This window comes from Pongo pygmaeus, chromosome 21, assembly GCF_028885625.2.
Source record: "Pongo pygmaeus isolate AG05252 chromosome 21, NHGRI_mPonPyg2-v2.0_pri, whole genome shotgun sequence".
Taxonomy (NCBI): Eukaryota; Metazoa; Chordata; class Mammalia; order Primates; family Hominidae; genus Pongo; species Pongo pygmaeus.
In genome coordinates this window covers 53,416,501-53,434,596 of record NC_072394.2, presented here as the reverse complement: position 1 = coordinate 53,434,596, position 18,096 = coordinate 53,416,501, and the positions used below count along the sequence as shown (strand labels likewise).

The following is an 18,096-nucleotide window of genomic DNA, read 5'->3' as shown; positions in this document are numbered from 1 at the left end:
TCTCAATTTGGGTCATCATCACATGACGTCGATATATGTAAAAATTCACTAAATTACATACTTAGGCGTGTATACATTATATATTTATGCCTTGAAACATAAACAGATTAAAGTATTTAAGGAAATGTGGGCCCAGGGTTATCAAAGCTTCTGAATTTTCAAAAGCTTAAAATGCAGATTTTTATATAAAGTACCCTGATTTTTAAATGTTGGAAACAAATTCTTTTTTTTCTTTTTGAGACAGGATCTTGCTCTGTTGCCCAGGCTGGAGTACAGTGGCACAATCAAGGCTCCCGATAGCCACGACCTCCTGGACTCAAGCCATCCTCCTACCTCAGCCTCCCAAGTAGCTGGGACTAGAGGCATGCACCACAACACTCGACTAGTTTTTGTATTTTTTGTAGAGATGGAGTTTTGCCATGTTGCCCAGGCTGGTCTCAAACTCCTGGGCTCAAGTGATCCTCCCACATTGGCTTCCCAAAATGCTGGGATTACAGGCACGAGCCACTGCACCTGGCCTGGAAACAAATTCTTACTTGTGATATTTCTGAAATATCACTTGAGTGCAGACTCCCCAACTCCCACCACCAACCCCCTGCATTGGGCATAATGCCTGACATGCTCAAGGCCAGATCAGCGTCTTTGAGGAAAAGGCAAAAGCAAGATCAAGTCCACAGTCTCAGAACCTTCGTTTTACTAGACGTACCTCTAGCCGGTCCACTTTGGCATAGATGCCACGCATTTCTGTCAGTTTGGCTTTAAGGACTGGGATGTTTTCCTCCAGGATCTGTGAAGTATCACTCCTGATCTGCAAGGAACAAAACAGCTCATCAGGCCTTCTGCCCCGTCACTGTGTCCTCCTGCCTGCCTCAGTGGTCGGCCAGGGTCTACACAGACCCCACTGATGGCTGAGGTGCCAGGTGGCATCCTGCACAATACAGGCCCAAGAACAACCCAGAGCCCCAGGGGAGGACCAACGTCGTCGCCTCTGTGGACCCAGACCTACCCAGCTATTATTTACTGAACCACAAATTAATCACTTCCCGCCAACTACCCAGCAACACCAGTCCCAAACTAAATATCTTCATTTTCTAAACCACTGAATTGGAGCGAATGGAAAGAATCAGAATCTCTTCTCTAAACCAAAGTCAAAGTCAGTCCAGTTTTCACTGCATTGGAATTAATATTAACAAGTTGATCATTACGATTAATATTCATTAATAATGTTAATGAAAACCACAACTCTCATGTATCAGATGCTTCCGACACGCAGGCACTGTCCTAAGTACTTCCTTGCACCATCTCCTTTAGTTTTCATTTTCTTCTGCTTGGCAAGGGCCCCAAAAGTGAACTGTATAAAGCCACATATTTTTCCCTTGATCACTGAAATCAGACGCTGATGGTTCCTTTTTCCTTCAGAACCCAAGGACCAAGCCTAACTCTTCTGTGTGTGTGAGAGAGAACAAGAGATTCCATTTTCATGTTATCACATCCTCGCTGTGCAAAAAAGGCCATATATTCATGGCTCTCAAATTCTGGGGAGCGGCTGGACATGGTGGCTCACGCCTGTAATCCCAGCATTTTGGGAGGCCAAGGTAGGTGGATCACCCGAGGTCAGGAGTTCGAGACCAGCCTGGCCAACATGGTGAAACCCCGTCTCTACTAAAAATACAAACATTAGCCGGGCATGGTGGCACACACCTCTAATCTCAGGCACTCGGGAGGCTGAGGCAGGAGAATCGCTTGAACCCGGGAGGCAGAGGTTGCAGTGAGCCAAGATCGAGCCATTGCACTCCAGCCTGAGTGACAGAGTGAAACTCCATCTCAAAAAAGAAAAAAAAAAAAAATTCTGGGGAGCATGGCCAGGCGCGGTGGCTCATGCCTGTAATCCCAGCACTTTGGGAGGCCAAGGCGGGTGGATCACCTGAGGTCAGGAGTTCGAGACCAGCCTGGCCAACATGGTGAAACCCTGTCTCTACTAAAGACAAAAAATTAGCCGGGCATGGTGGTGCATGCCTGTAGTCCCAGCTACTTAGGAGGCTGAGGAAGGAGAATTGCTTGAATCCCGGAGGCGGAGGTTGCAGTGAGCCAAGACTGCGCCATTGCACTCCAGCCTGGGTAACAAGAGCAAAACTGTCTTAAAAAAAAAAAAAAAAAAAAATTATGGGGAGCAACTGAATCTCCTGGGGGAAGCCTTTCAAATGCTGATTCCCAGCGTCTCCTAGTTTGAGAATCTGCATTTTCAGCCAACAGTCTGAGGCAACGTTGGAATAGGAATCTGGGGACCACTGTTACAGAAACACCAGTGGGCACAGCAGGAGCTGAACTAAGGAGTCAGGCTAGTGTTTAAATTTAGCTCTACCCACCATGAGCTCCGTGACCTTGGGCAACTCACTGCACCTCTCTGAGCCCTCCTTTGCTCACTGGGACAGTGGTGCAACGATGATGGTCCTTCTTTCGCTGGGATACTGAGGATGAGCTGTTTAGCACAGTGCTGGCATGGAGTATGGAGGCGGCTTCTGATGTGCTCCCCGTGGTCTCACCCTCCTGGTATCCTCACCCTCATGTAATCCCCTCCCCTAGATTTTGGGCTGGGCCTAGTGACTCACTTTTTTGTTGTTGTTTGTTTGTGTTTTGAGACCAAGTCTTGCTCTGTTGCCCAGGCTGGAGTGCAGTGGCACAATCTCAGCTCATTGTAACCTCCACCTCCCAGGTCCAAGCGATTCTCCTGCCTCAGCCTCCCGAGTAGCTGGGACCACAGGCGGACACCACCATGCCCGGGTAGTTTTTGTATTTTAGTAGAGACGAGGTTTCACCACGTTGGCCAGGTTGGTCTTGAACTCCTGACCTCAAGTGATCCACCTGCCTTGGCCTCCCAAAGAGCTGGGATTACAGGCATGAGTCACCACTCCCGGCCCCAAATTTTTATTTAAAAACTTTTTTTGAAAACTGTCTTTGAAACCTCCTCTTTCTGCCTAAGTACATCAGACTTCTTGTGGTTATTGTGAAAATCTGCTCCCACCACTGTTCAGAATAACATTTCCCCCTTGCCCTCAGTTTCCTGAGAACTTTGCCCCATTGCCCTGTACGTCTAAAACCAAACTCCTCCATGCCTCTCCCCACGCCTAGCCCTCCTCTGGTCACAGCACCGCCATCTCTCTGGGCACCTAGCTCTAGGTGTCCAGTGTCCTCAGGGATACTCGTTTTTCATGCCCTGATCCCACAAGGTCAAAAATCGGCCCTGAGAGGGTGGCATGTGGTGTCAGGCTGCCCAGCCTAAGCCCCTGCCCCACTGTTCTCCACTATGACACCAGGCCGGTCCCCTAGCCTCCCTGGGCCTTGGTTTCCTCATCTCATATTTTGAAAAAAAAAATTTTTTTTGAAGGCCAGGCACAGTGGCTTACACCTGTAATCCCAGCAGTTTGGGAGGCCAAGGCGGGCAGATCACCTGAGGTGAGGAGTTCAAGACTGGCCATAGCCAAAATGGAGAAACCCTGTCTCTACTAAAAATACAAAAGTTAGCTGGGCATGGTGGTGCGTGCCTGTAGTCCCAGCTACTCGGGAGGCTGAGGCAGGAGAATCACTTAAACCCGGGAAACAGGTTGCGGTGAGCCAAGATGACGCCACTGCACTCCAGCCCGGGCGACAGTGCAAGACCCTGTCTCTAAACCAAATAAAAATTCAAGTGGGGCTCCCATGAGAAATGGCTGGTTCTAGGACTGAGCTGAGTCTGGAGCATCTTGTAGCACCAGAAAGCAAGAAAGCGTTCCACAAAATAAAGGATGAGATGGGGCTTACCCAAGGGACACAGAAGCCAACCTGCAAGAGTGAAATGGCCAAAGCTGGGACAAGCTGAGCAACAAAAAATTAACATAGTATTAGATCAAAGCTCCAAGTACAAAGTAAATGTGCACAAGCCTAATATGTGCAGAGGATTGAACGGGTCTGGAAAGGGGGAAGTGGCAAATTCCACTGGAGAAAGCCGCCGGCACCACCTTATGTAGGCTCACATCCGTGACGCCATGTGGACATCGGGTACCCTCTGATGGGATGTGATAAGAAGGCTCCACTTCTGTGGTGATTGTTCCATAAATTCCTATCTCCAGTCTAACCACATGAAAAACATCACAAAAATCGAGGGACCTTCTACGAAACACCTGACCAGCATGCCTCAAAACTGCACAAGTGATGAAAAGCAAGGTAAGACTGAAACTGTCACAGACCAGAAGAGACTAAGGAGATGTGACAACCTCGTGCCATGTGGCACCTTAGACTGGATCCTGGAACAGAAAGAGGACACTCATGGGAAACTGGTGGCATCAAAACAAAGTGTGGAGTTCAGTGAATAGCAACATACCAATGCTGGTTTCTTCGTTTTTTGTTGTTGTTGTTGTTATTTTTTTCGGCAGGCGGCGGCGTGAGTTGTTTTTTGTTGTTTGTTTTTTTACAGGGTCTTGCTTTGTCACCCAGGCTGGAGTGCAGTGGTGCGATCATGACTTGTTGCAGCCTTGACCTCCTGGGCTCAAACAATTATCTAGCCTCAGCCTCTTGAATAGCTGGGACTGCAGCGGTCCACCACCATGCCCAGCTAATTGTTTATCTTTTGTAGAGACAGGGTTTCACTGTGATGTCCAGGCTGGTCTTGGACTCCTGGCCTCAAGCTATCCTCGTGCCTCAATCCAAAGTGCTGGGTTTACAGGCGTCAGCCATTGTGCCTGGCCCCTTAGTACTGACAAATGTACCATGGTGATGTGAGATGTTAACAACGGGGGCCAGGAGCTCAAGACCAGCCTGGGCAACATAGTGAGGCACCATCTCTATTAAAAAATTAAAAATGTATTTAAAAAAACTTTAGGGTTAATATGGCAACTCTCTGAACAATCTTTGCAATTTTTCTGTAAATCTAAACTATTCCAAAATAAAAAATACATAAATATGGTTTTAAAAATTCAAGTAATTAGGTCTGAATCTACAGCTTCTCTTAAGTCAGCAGCTTTGGCAATGATGGGCTTGAGTCTCCCGAGGCAGCAAAGGCTGGGGCTGCTCCCTCCAGATGGGCCTGAAGGCTGGGGTTTCCACAGTCATCACCCCTCCCCATTGTCTCACCCCAGCTGCACGCTCTGCCTGGCTCCAGCATTTGTTACCAGTGACAGGGAAAGGTCCTCAGTCTCCTCCCTTTCTTCCCCAAGGCCGGATTTCTAGGGAGAAGCTCATTCCTCAACAAGGCTAAACTTGGAGAAAATCACCCTGATGTAGCAAAGAGCAGATAATTAATTCCAGGGCAAGGTCAGAACACAGGGGAACAAACTTGAATCGTATCCTTCTGTTAATTTCTAAAGAAACAAATCAGGGAGGAGTGAGAATGAGCTTGGGGGTATGGGCTGGGATTGGCAACCTACGGCAGACAGAGAAAGTGGTAGAAAGGAGACTCAAGGACCACCCTCGCCCCTTAAATAAATCCTGAAGAATTGGGAACAAAGAAGTCTCTTATTTTTTTCCTTATTTTTGTTTATTTAGTTTTGTTTTTGTTTTTTTGAGACAAGTCTCACTCTCTCTCCCAGGCTGGAGTACAGTGGCACCATCTCTGCTCACTGCAACCTCTGCCTCCCAGGTTCAAGTGATTCTCCTGCCTCAGCCTCCCAAGTAGCTGGGATTACAAGCACCTGCCACCACGCCTGGCTAATTTTTGTATTTTTAATAGAGACGGGGTTTCACCTTGTTGGCCAGGCTGGTCTTGAACTCCCGACCTCAAGTGATCCACCCACCTTGGCTTCCCAAAGTGCTGGAATTACAGGCATGAGCCACTGCGCCCAGCCTGTTTCTTATTTTATTTTTAGAGAAATCCCTTCTCTGATGCAGCTTCTCCAGTGGCTGAAACTGAAGGCAACAGGGAACTGTTTATAGCTGCCCAGAGGTTTACCATAGTTAATCAGAATGAGAGGCCAGGGAGGGCAATCCTAGGGGCTGAAAGGCCCCAAACCTTACTCTTGGTTCCACCCTGGGCTGGGAACCATAAAAGAAACTTTAGGGCCAGGTGCGGTGGCTCACACCTGTAATCCCAATTCTTTGGGAGGCCGAGGTGAGAGGATCACTTGAGGCCAGGAGTTCAAGACCAGTCTGGGCAACATAGTGAGGCACCATCTCTATTTTAAAAATTAAAAATTTATTAAAGGAAAAAACAGAACTGTAGGGTTAATGTAGGTCCAGCCTAGAGGGGCATGATACCAACAGAGCACACTCCATGAACTCTCACCGTGTGCTGGGAACAGGCCCTGTGAGGCAAGAACTATTTCCTCTTCAACCTTATTTGATGGGAGATAAAACCGAGGCTCAGAGAAACTAAATGAGCTGGCACAAGGTCACAAAGCTAGAAAGTGGGAGAGGGAGGAGTCCAATCCAGATGGACCTGAGGCCACCCTTCCTAACATGAGAGGTCTACAGATGTCTTTCATCGGGCAAAGGCAGTGTCAGCCCAATCATGCCTAAAAAAACAAAAAAAGTAAAACCAAACCAGATGCCAAGATATCAAAGTCAGGATATTTCCCTTAGAAACCCAGATCTCTGACTTCTTGTGAAAAATCAGAAGACCTGGACACACTGAGCCAAGACCTGGCCACACTGAGCCCATGTTCCACATGGCAACAATCAGCTGGAGCTGAGTGGCAGCTGCCACTTTTGTTAACCGCAGTCCCCATCACTCCCTACAGTCTCCCCAACATGGAATCCATGGCTACCCAGACAAGCACTTTCTTCTTATGGAAGAGTCAAAAGGAAAGTGACACATTTTTCATCTCCAACTCACTTCTCATTACATTACAGGTGTTTACATTTGCGCGCCTTGGGCTATGCTCTGAGACGAGCAAAGAGATTTCAGTGAAAAAGCCTCCATGCTCTAGAGTCTCTGCCAGGACAAACACCCAACCAGGTGTGCTAGCCTGGGGGCCCCAGACCCTTCCCCCAACTATCCTCCCACCTCTCCAGAGCTGGTCTCCAGAACCCAGAAGTCTGGGCAGCAGGTGCTGAGGTCACCACAGAGGACGGTCGTCTGTCCAGAATGATTCAGGGCCCCTAGGAAGGAGGGCCAAATGCGCTTGACCCAAGAACATGCACCCACGCCAAATGCAACTGCTGGGCCAAGGCCAACAGGAAATGTTCTCCATTTATGTGAGTGAAGTAAGACTCTGCTCCTTGGCAGAAGGTGGGCCCAAGGCCACTGGAGTTTCAGAGGGACTGGACAAGCTACCCAAACCCCAGAGGGCACTAAGCTGAAAGCCTTTACAAATCCAGCCTTACTGTGGATAACTTCATCAGCATCATGCCCCTCTGGTGCTTTAATAATAATGATGATGGCATTAGTAGCTGCCATTTGTTAGTCATTTAATAAATAGCACTGTGCTCAGCAATGATCTTTAACTGGGTGTAAGTGACACAAAAGAAAGTGCACAGCTCGTAAGTGGACAGCTTGATGAATCCGCACATATGTTTACATCTGTGTAACCACCACCCAGACTAAGATATAGAATATTTCATCACCCCATAAGGCCTCCTGTAGGCCGTGACTACCCTCCCCAAACCAACCACTACCTGACTTATACCACCCATAGATTAGTTCTGCCTATTCCTGAACTTCAGACTAGTGGAATCACACAGAATGTATTCTTGTGTCAGGCTTTTCTTTTTAAATTTATTATTATTATTTAAAAATAAAGATGGGGCCTTCCTATGTTGCCCAGGCTGGTCTCAAACTCCTGAGCTCAAGCAACCCTCCCACTTTGTCCTCTCAGAGAGCTGGAATTACAGGTGTGAGCCATCATGCCTGGCCATGACTTCTTTCGTTCAATATCACATGTGTGAGATCATCTATGTTGCTGTGTATAGCAGTCAATTCTTTTTCATTGCTGTGTAGTATTCCAATATATGCATAAATCAACAATTGCTTTACTTATTCTACTGCTGATGGACATTTGGGTTGTGTCCAGTTTGGAGTATCATGAATAAGCCTTCTTTTTTTTTGGGGGGGGGCAGGGGGGATGGAGTCTCACTCTGTCACCGAGGCTGGAGTGCAGCGATGCAATCTCAGCTCACTGCAACTTCCGCCTCCCGGGTTCAAGTGATTCTCTTGCCTCAGCTTCCCAAGTAGCTGGTACTACAGGTGCATGCCACCGCACCCAACTAATTTTTGTATTTTTAGTAGAGACAGGGTTTCGCCATGTTGGCCAGGCTGGTCTCAAACTCCTGACCTCAGGTGATCCACCCGCCTCGGCCTCCCAAAGTGCTGGGATTACAGGCGTGAGCTACCATGCCCGGCGAATAAGGCTTCTATGAACATTTGTGTGTGAATTTTTGTGTGGTTTGGGCACTTGTTTTCATTCCTTATTGGTAATGACAAGGGCTAGAATTGCTGGGATGTGGGTTAAGCACATGTTCAACTTCGTAAGAGGCTGGGTGCAGTGGCTCACGCCTGTAATCCCAGCACTTTGCATGGCTGAGGCAGGCGGATCACTTGAGGTCAGGAGTTCGAGATCAGCCTGGCCAACATAGTGAAACCCCAACTCTACTAAAATTACAAAAATTAGCCAGGTGTGGTGGTGGGCACCTGTAATCCCAGCTACTGGGGCACGAGAATCACTTGAACCCAGGAGGCGGGGGTTGCAATGAGCTGAGATAGCGCCACTGCACTACAGCCTGGGCAACAGAGTGAGACTGTCTCGGGAAAAAAAAAAAAAAAAAACCTGTAAGAAACTGCCAAGCTACTTTCCAAAGTGGCTGTAGTTTTTTTTGCATTTCTACCAGCAATGTATGAGAGCTTCGTTGCTCTACATCCTTGCCAACACTTGGTATTTTGGTGGTTTTTAAGATCTAGCCATTCTAGTGGGTGTAAAGCACACATCTCTGCCTCATCTATTCCTTACAGTAACTCTTTGGAGATGGAAACTATTTGTAGTGGATTAAGGATGGCCATAAACTCCTTAATTCCTTCCATGAAAGGGAAGAATACAGGTTCTCTCCCCTGATTCTGGCTGGGCTGTGTAACTGCTTTGACCAATAAACTACAACAGAAGTGACACTGTGTCAGTTTCCATACTCAGGCCTCAAGACATGTGGCAGCTTCCCTCCTGCCCATTGGACTGCTTGCTCTGGGGAGGTCAAACAGCCATGCTACGAGGAAGCCCACGCCAGCCACGTGGAGAGCGTGCACAGGGCAAGTTACACCAACCAGCCCCAGCCAGCCCAGCCCAGGTACCAGACCAGTGATGAAGGAGCCAGCTTCGACTCAAATGAGCTGAGTCCTCTGTGCCCTGCTCTAGCCCACAAAATAAATGAGTGGTTGTTTTACACCACTAAATTTTCGGGTAGTTTGACACAGCAATAGATAATCAGAACCATTATTTTCATTTTACGGAGGAAAAAATAAAGGTTCAGAGAGGTAACGTGACGTGTCCATGGCCCCACAGTGGAAGGAATCAGAACGTGAAGTGCCAACAATTGGCATTATATCAAATGTCAAAAGAAGTCCCAGAACAGAGGGGTGAATTTCAGTGACAGAGAGTGATCAAGACAGGCTAATGGAAGAACTAACAGAGCAGACAGGAAGCTGGACTTTGATTTCTAACAGCCTAATTTTATCTGAAAGGAAGTGGCTTCTCTCTAAACCATGCAGCCCAGGGCCTGCCTTCTCTCGGACCTGTAAATTGATCAAACAGTGTTTCTGAAGACCGAGGCAGGGACCTGGGGGACAGTGGTCCATGATGTGACATCACCTGCCCCTAGAGGACCCTACTCATCCCTAGCTTGGATTTCAAAGCAGCTCTTAAAGAGAAAAAAGAGGCCCCAAGCTAGGGCTGATCACCGGACACCTCTCTCTGCAGTCATGTAGCCCCACAGCACGCAGCAGACATACCAGGTAAGCCAAGCATGAACCTCTAGGGGCCAAGAGGATTTCTAGAATATAAATGGCACTGGCACAGCGTGCCCATGCAGGGGCTGCAAGCTCAAACACCCCCAGGGGTCCCACAAGTGTCACATATTTGCAGAACTGGCTGGGCACATTCTGTCAACACAGACACATGGGAAGAGTCTTTGCTTCCAAAAGGATGCATGTTCTCTTCCATTTCTTGGAACATGGGATCCTCTTGGTCTGGCTTTACTTTCCCACTTTCAGTAGGGTCAAAAGAACAGAGAAACATCATCTATCAAAAATACACAAGCACGTGGCGGCTGTGGAGTCAGGAAGGCTCCCGGGGAGCAGCCGGCACTGTAACAAGCTGGAAAGCACGCTCGCTGCCCACAGCAGGCGGTCGCTTGCTTGCCACGTGACATGATGGCCGATTCTTGCAAGGTAGAAATGAGTACCCCAGGAGGGCCAGATCTTTGCTTTTCTGAGAGAAGCCAGAACTCTAGATTTTTCACATGAAATTCTAAAAATGTCACAAGCTAATGCCTGCTTTTTTTCCCTCCCAAGAAACATCAAATTATCTGCAGGCAGGATTGGACCTGTGGGTCATCAGTGTGTGGCCTCAGGATTAAATCTTTCCATGAAGCATCACCAGGCTTCGAGTTAGGAGGACCTGCCTGATGCCGCCTGCAATCTTGAGTCTCCTGGCAACACAGACACACACTTCCCACCACAGGAAGCTGCGATGGTTTTTCAGGGCTGGGCCACATGGGTCTCTCTCCACCTGTCCACACGGACTCCTGCCCCTAGCCCTCTTCAGGCTGATGCTGGGTCTCCTTGCGCAGAATGCCCACGTGGATGACGGGATGGGATTTGAAAACAAAGGTGTCCCTGGGGCATCCATCCACACCATCCTCCTGACCTGCCTTCCCTGCCCGCAGCCACGATCCTTCACCCAGTGCCCAGCCATACCACATCCCTGGCCTCCCTGCCTTTGCACAGGCTGGTCCCTCTGCCTGAATGCACCCCTTTCCCATCTGTTGAATTCTTTGTTTCTCCTTCCAGCCCCAGATTCATCACCACCTGTTATACGAAGGCTTCCCAATTTCCTAGGCAGGACTTAGCACCCCTGGCTCTGGAATCCCTTCACACCTTGACCTTACCTTCACAACAGCACTGTAGCATGGGATGGCACCAACTGGTACCCAAATCAGTCTCCCCACGTACACTGGGGCTTGATGGGGATGGAGATGGACTGAACTCTCTTTGCATACTCAAGCTTATCATGGGGCCCATTCATGAGAAAGTGTCCTATGCAGCCAGGCGCAGTGGCTCACACCTATAATCAATCCCAGTACTTTGGGAGGCCAAGGCAGGAGGATCACTTGAGGCCAGGAGTTCAAGACCAGCCTGGCCAACATGGTGAAACCCCGTCTCTACTAAAAATACCAAAATTAGCCGGGCATGGTGGTGCATGCTTGTAATCCCAGCTACTTGGGAGGCTGAGGCAGGAGAATCACTTGAACCCGGGAGGCAGAGGTTGCAGTGAGCCGAGATTGCATCATTGCACTCCAGCCTGGGGGATAGAGCGAGACTCTGTCTCGAAAGGAAGGAAGAAAGGAAGGGAGGGAGGGAGGGAAGGACGGAAAGACGGACAGACAGAAAGACAGAAAGAAAAAGAGCCCAATGCGTGGTGGTAAAGAAAGGACAATCCCAATAGCAAAGACTTGGAACAAACCCAAATGTCCAACAATGATAGACTGGATTAAGAAAATGTGGCACATATACACCATGGAATACTATGCAGCCATAAAAAATGATGAGTTCATGTCCTTTGTAGGGACATGGATGAAATTGGAAATCATCATTCTCAGTAAACTATCACAAGGACAAAAAACCAAACACTGCATGTTCTCACTCATAGATCGGAATTGAACAATGAGAACACATGGACACAGGAAGGGGAACATCACACTCTGGGGACTGTTGTGGGGTGGGGGGAGGGGGGAGGGATAGCATTAGGAGATATACCTAATGCTAAATGGCAAGTTAATGGGTGCAGCACACCAGCATGGCACATGTATACATATGTAACTAACCTGCACATTGTGCACATGTACCCTAAAACTTAAAGTATAATAATAATAATAAATTAAATTAAATTAAATAACATTAAAAAAAAAAAAAAAAGGACAATCCAGGCTGTTAAAAGCCTGTCTTGTTACCTAGCTCCCACCTGGACCCACATCTGAACGTAAAAATTGACTCAAGAGAAGAAACCACATAGGTCCTCTTGGGATTTCTGCTGTGACCCTAGAGGCTGGGCCGAGGTCTGCTGAATATGTAGGGATGACTCAGTGCCTGCTGTCTAGGGTGGCTTTGTGCCGGGCACAAAGGAAGGTGTTCAATGAACATCTGGGGCTGCTGTTACTGTTACTCCCTTGGGTTCTCACAAACACTCTGAGGGTCCGGACATGGTGCTTCTCAGGGACATAAACGCACAACACTGGGCCCAGGTGGCCAGGCTTCCTCCACTCTGGGGAGACGCAGGGCCTGGTCACAATATGGAGCTCTACCCTTTGGGCCTCCAGGCAGACACCTCAAGCCCAGGTTACTGGTTTGCCTCTAATAAGCTTGGGAGCTTCTAGAAAATTCTATCGGCGCTCCTGGGGGCTCCACACCTGGCTGGCAGCAATCCTAGCAACACTGGGATCTAGAAGCAATTTCTTTTTCTTTTCTTTTTTTTTTTTTTCCTGAGACACAATCTTGAATAGATCACCCAGGCTGGAGTGCAGTGGCGCAATCTCAGCTCACTGCAACCTCCACCTTCCGGGTTCAAGCAATTCTCCTGCCTCAGCCTCCTGAGTAGCTGAGATTACAGGCGCCTGCCACCACACCCGGCTAATTTTTGTATTTTTGGTAGAGGCAGGGTTTCACCATGTTGGTCAGGCTGGTCTTGAACTCCTGACCTCAGGTGATCTGCCTGCCTCGGCCTCCCAAAGTGCTAGGATTACAGGTGTGAGCCACTACACCCAGGCTCTAGAGGCGATTTCTAGAGACTCTGGCGTGGGAGGCCTTGTCTTCTGAGCCATTGTCTTCCATCTTCCTCCTCAGCCAGGCTAGTAGATTTGGGCCAACCAGACAGAGTAGGAGGTAAAAGCAGAGAGAACAGAAGGATTCAGGAAGGAACTCGATGCCCAACTTCACCACGGGCTGTGGCCTGGGCAAGAGGCTCCTCCTAGGCCTCGCAGGCCTGAAGCCATTTCCTGGCTGTCTCCATGTTTGCACAGGGGACGGTGCAGAGCTGAGGAAAGTTAAATATAGTCTAGCGTCCCCGCTGAACGGCTCCCTGCATCGGTGCCCGAGAGTGCCACCTTGTGGTCCACTCCTGGCTCCTCTGCGGAATAAGAACCATCTCGAGGCAAGGACGAGATCAAGATGGCCGCCTCAGGAAGCACTTGGGGTTGAGTGAGAGAGAGAGAGAGAGAGGAGGGAGTGTTTGCACGTGGCTTTCCTCTCAGCGCTGGCCGCTGCCCCATTCCTCCTGGTTGCTAACTCACCACCAAAATGGCTTCCCCAGAAAACTCCAGCAAGGGCCTGAAGTCTGGCCTGGGCCTAAACCCACGCCTCCCAGGCAGCCACTCACCACGTCAGCCAGGCTGCAAAACTCTTCCAGCCTGAGGAGCATGCCCTCGATGGTATCCTCCACCTCCTTCGCCTGAAAAAGAGACGATATCCTGGAGATTAGCAAGTGGTTTCCAGGGAGACAAACACCCTTCATTTTTTTTTTTTTTAAAGCAAACTAAGTCTTAGGATTATGTGCCCGGTTCCTGCTCGACCCCCTTCCACTGCCTCCTTTGAAAGAGCAATAAACAGGCAGCAGTCCTGGCGCCCATCAGGGAGGACTGGTTAAAGCCACCACGGCCTCTCCATTCTACGCAGCTTTCAAAAGAGACAAGATCAACAAATACAGGAAATAGCAAAGCTACCCGTATCCTCCACGTTGTACAGATGAGGACACGGAGGCTCAGAGAGGTGGGGTAACCTGCCCAAGATCACACAGTTAACAAACAGCGGGGCAAGGATCCTAATCCAGATGGAGTCCACAGCCTCACAGCCTGCTCTAATAAACACAGTGGCCCCGGTGATACCCCGGAGAGGAAAAGCAAGCTGCAGACGGTGTCAGATACAAACCATACCAAAAAAATGTCTGAGGCGGGCGGATCACCTGAGGTCAGGAGTTTGAGACAAGCCTGACCAACATGGCAGAACCCCGTCTCTACTAAAAATACAAAAATTAGCCGGGCATGGTGGCGTGTGCCCGTAGTCATAGCTACTCCGAGGCTGAGGCAGGAGAATCGCTTGAACCTGGAAGGCGGAGGCTGCAGTGAGCCAAGATCACACCACTGCACTCCAGCCTGGGCAACAGAGCGAGACCGCGTCTCAAAAAAAAAAAAAAAAAAAAAAGTACATGTCTTCACAGAGAAAGGCCTGGAATGATATGTGCCAAACTGCTAATAGTTAAGAGATGTGCTTATACTTAAAAAATTTGTTGTTTATCTGAAATTCAAATTCAACCGGGCGTCCCATAGTTTCTTTGGAAACCCTATTAACAGGGCTTACTTAGCCCTGGGCAGAAGGAGTTGGGAAAGGGACTCTGACAAGGGAAACTTGAATTTTTTATGTTATGTAAAGGGTCCATGGCCGGGAGCAGTGGCTTATGCCTGTAATCCCAACATTTTGGGAGGCCGAGGCAGGAAGATCACTTAAGTCCAGGAATTCGAGACCAGTCTGGGCAACATGGTGAGACTCCGTCCCTTTAAAAAAAAAAAAAAAAAAAATTAGGCCGGGTGCAGTGGCTCACGCCTGTAATCCCAGCACTTTAGGAGGCTGAGGCAGGCAGATCACGAGGTCAGGAGATCGAGACCACCCTGGACAACATGGTGACCCTGTCTCTACTAAAAATAACAAAAATTAGCCGGGTGTGGTGGCACACACCTGTAGTCCCAGCTACTCAGTAGGCTGAGGCAGGAGAATGGCTTGAACCCGGGAGGCAGAGGCTGCAGTGAGGCAAGGTCACACCACTGCACTCCAGCCCGGGCGACAGAGCGAGATTCCGTCTCAAAAAAAAAAAAAAAAAATTAGCCAGGCATGGTGGTGCATGTCTGTAGTCCCAGCTACCCAGGAGGCTGAGGCTGCAGTGAGCAGTGATCGCACCACTGCACTCCAGGCTGGGCGACAGAGTGAGAACTTGTCTTTAAAAAAAGAAGAAGAAATAAAACCCAGTCATCAGGCTGGACATTAACATAAATGAGTGAAACAGGCCATCGGGCTTGTGGTGATCTGAGAGGTGCTCATCCAGTCCTCCAGCTGCTGGCCACTAGCTGCCATCAGGAAATGCAGGCCCGGAGCTGCCATATCTTTCCATTTTCCAAGAGAAGCCAGAAATCCTAATTTGATAGGAAATGCCCCAATGTTTAAACATTGGAACACATTTAAAAAACCCTTTAATGCTTCACAAATGAAGCCAATCACGAACGTGCAAAGGGCCTGCCAGTGTACAACTACTTCATGCACTTGTGTAAAAATTAGGGAAATAATTAGCGGTTTGGCCAGGCGTAGTGGCTCACGCCTATAATCCCAACACTTTGGGAGGCCAAGGTGGGCAGATCACCTGAGGTCAGGAGTTCGAGACCAGCCTGACCAACATGGCGAAACCCCGTCTCCACTAAAAATACAAAATTTAACCAGACGTGGTGGCAGGCGTCTGTAGTCCCAGCTACTCAGAAGGCTGAGGCAGGAAGACTGCTTGAACCCAGAAGGAGGAGGTTGCGGTGAGCCAAGATTGTGCCACTGTACTCCAGCCTGGGAGACAGAGCAAGATCTGTCTTCAAAAAAAAAAAAAAAAAAAAAATTAGGTTTTTTTTCCCCCTCAAGTATCTACTACTTTTGCGACTTCTAAAATACCAGTTTCTGTTGTTATTTTTGTAATGGCCAGCATTCAGGAAGAAAGTTCGCCCAGCACATGATCTGCTTTCCCTAGCAGGCCGCACCGTCCTGCTGCAGGGAGGCATGTTCAGGGTTTCTGGGCAGGCCTAGTCCCTGCCCCCTGCACCTGAAGGCTCCCTCACCACCCACTTGTCCCCAGAGAACTGTTTATACAGCACTAGTTCCTGCTGCTTCCAGCATGAGCCATCTCTACCACAACAAAATAAACGACTGTGCAAAAAAACATCTTTCGGGCTGGAGTATAAATAGTACCAAGTTGCAATTTTAAACTCTGCAACCTTCATCTCACAGCTGGGACTATTTCTGTGCCTCAGTAGGGGAGAGGGGAGAGAAGACGGGGGAAAAAAGAAAGAGCATCCCCCCACTCAACCCCAAAATTAAATTACAATGAGAAAATGTCATTATCGCACTAAGGAAGAAAGGATGGAGCCAAGAGGTCACTGTGGTGAGAGGAGAAGGTTGGTTGTTCTTTCTGGTCCAGGGGAAAGAGAAAGAGAAAGAGAGGAGTGGGGCACAGTGGGTGATGGGGAGATCCTGGGAGTGCAGGCGCACACAACGCAGACCCGGGTCCAGACACACTTAAGAACACACAACCTGCATGGGAGGCCACGGAAGCCCATGCCCCAGCTGGGTGGGATGCCTCCTTCTCAAGATGTTTCTGCAGCGCTGTGCTTGTAGGAAGCGCATCACAACCCATCCTGGCCCGCTCAGAAAGGGCATGGCGTGGTCACGGCACTTCTGGGTTCACCTTACTCTCTGCCAGCCATGCAGCTGGAACCCAATGGCTTAACCTCTGCATTTCACTGCCACTGGATCCCCTGTGACAGGAACCATCAGGCCCGTTTGGCAGAATGGTCAGGAGGTTAACCTCACATCATAGATGTGGCTAACTGATTTAACAGAGTGCCGATACACAATAGGTGCATGATAAGGGGTTGCATTCCAGAGCTCGCTTTCTCTCTTTTTTGTATTTTAATTTTTGTAGAGACAGGGGTCTCACTGTGTTGCCCAGGCTGGTCTCAAGCTCCTGGCCTCAATGCAATCCTCCTGCCTCAGCCTCCCAAAGTGCTGATATTATAGGCATGAGCCACTGCACCCACCCAATCTCTTTCACCATAGAATAAAAACAAGGGCTAGTCACTGTATTTGAATTACCTCATTTACTTCTCACAAGAACCCTATGCAGTAGGTGCTACTATTTCCCTCTTTTTATGGATTGCGAAACAGAGGATCAGAGAGGTTAAGTCCCTTGCTCAAGCTCACACAGCTAATAAATATTGAAGCCAGAATTTGACCCTGAGCACTCTAACTCCAGAGCTAGAATGTGTAACAAGATGTCCTTTGGGGCTGGGTACAGTGGCTCATGTCTGTAATCCCAACACTGGGAGGCTGAGCCCAGGAGTTCCAGTCTAGCCTGGGCAACAGGAGGAAAGTTTGTCTATAAAAATAAAAAGAAAACTAACTGGGCATGGTGGTGCACACCTGTGTGGTCTCGGCTACTTGAGAGGCTGAGGTTGGGAGGGTCACTTGGGCCCGGGAGGTTGAGGCTACAGTGAGCTGTGATATACTACTGCACTCCTGGGTGACAGAGCGAGATCGTCTCAAAACAAAAACAAGATGCTCTTGGGGGAGGTTAGAAATGTGTCCCCTTCATTGCTGCTTGTCAGCTATGGTCAGTCCCCCACCTCACCCCCTGGTATCTAGGGAGGTTCCCAAAAGCAGGAAGGATCAAAGCGAGCGTTTGCCGGCTGTCTGGTCAGCAAAGGGAGAAACAAGCCCAAGACATTCCCGACCAACAGGAAGGCGCTCAGGATAAGCCAGCCCACCATGCCCACAAATCATCATGGGCAATTTTCTCTCAAGATTATCCTCTAAGTGGCCTCAGAAATGAGAGTCCCGCAGGCTGCAGCCCATGTGCCTTTTTAACCAGCGTGTGAGCAGATGAATGCCCTCGCTGTTCTTCTCAACCCCCTGGGCATAAACTGCTCCACTCAGAGGGGAAGGAGGCGAGAGGCTCACTTTAAGTGACATTCAAGGAAGGACCAGTGGAGATGTTTTTTTTTTTTTTTTTTTTTTTTTAAACAAACACCTGTGAATCGTGGTTTTCACTTTTTTTCCCACATCCCCCCTTCTCACAAAGTGGCAGTGCGAGCTTCCCAGCTGGGAATGCCCAAACATTGAAGAGGGGCTGG

The 18,096-nt window shown here is 48.9% G+C and overlaps 1 protein-coding gene across 2 annotated transcripts in view; it reads right to left on the bottom strand.

The window, feature by feature from the left end:
* The window catches only part of BCAS4 (breast carcinoma amplified sequence 4), an 83,164-nt gene that overhangs the window by 46,608 nt on the left and 18,460 nt on the right, over nt 1–18,096 (bottom strand). For both annotated transcript variants that reach the window (XM_063659082.1, XM_054466494.2), the window contains exons 2-3: nt 13,542–13,613; nt 707–808 (exon numbers count right to left, since the gene is read on the bottom strand). In XM_063659082.1, coding sequence (XP_063515152.1) covers nt 707–808; nt 13,542–13,613 — 174 coding nt within the window. The remainder of the gene's footprint in view (nt 1–706; nt 809–13,541; nt 13,614–18,096) is intronic.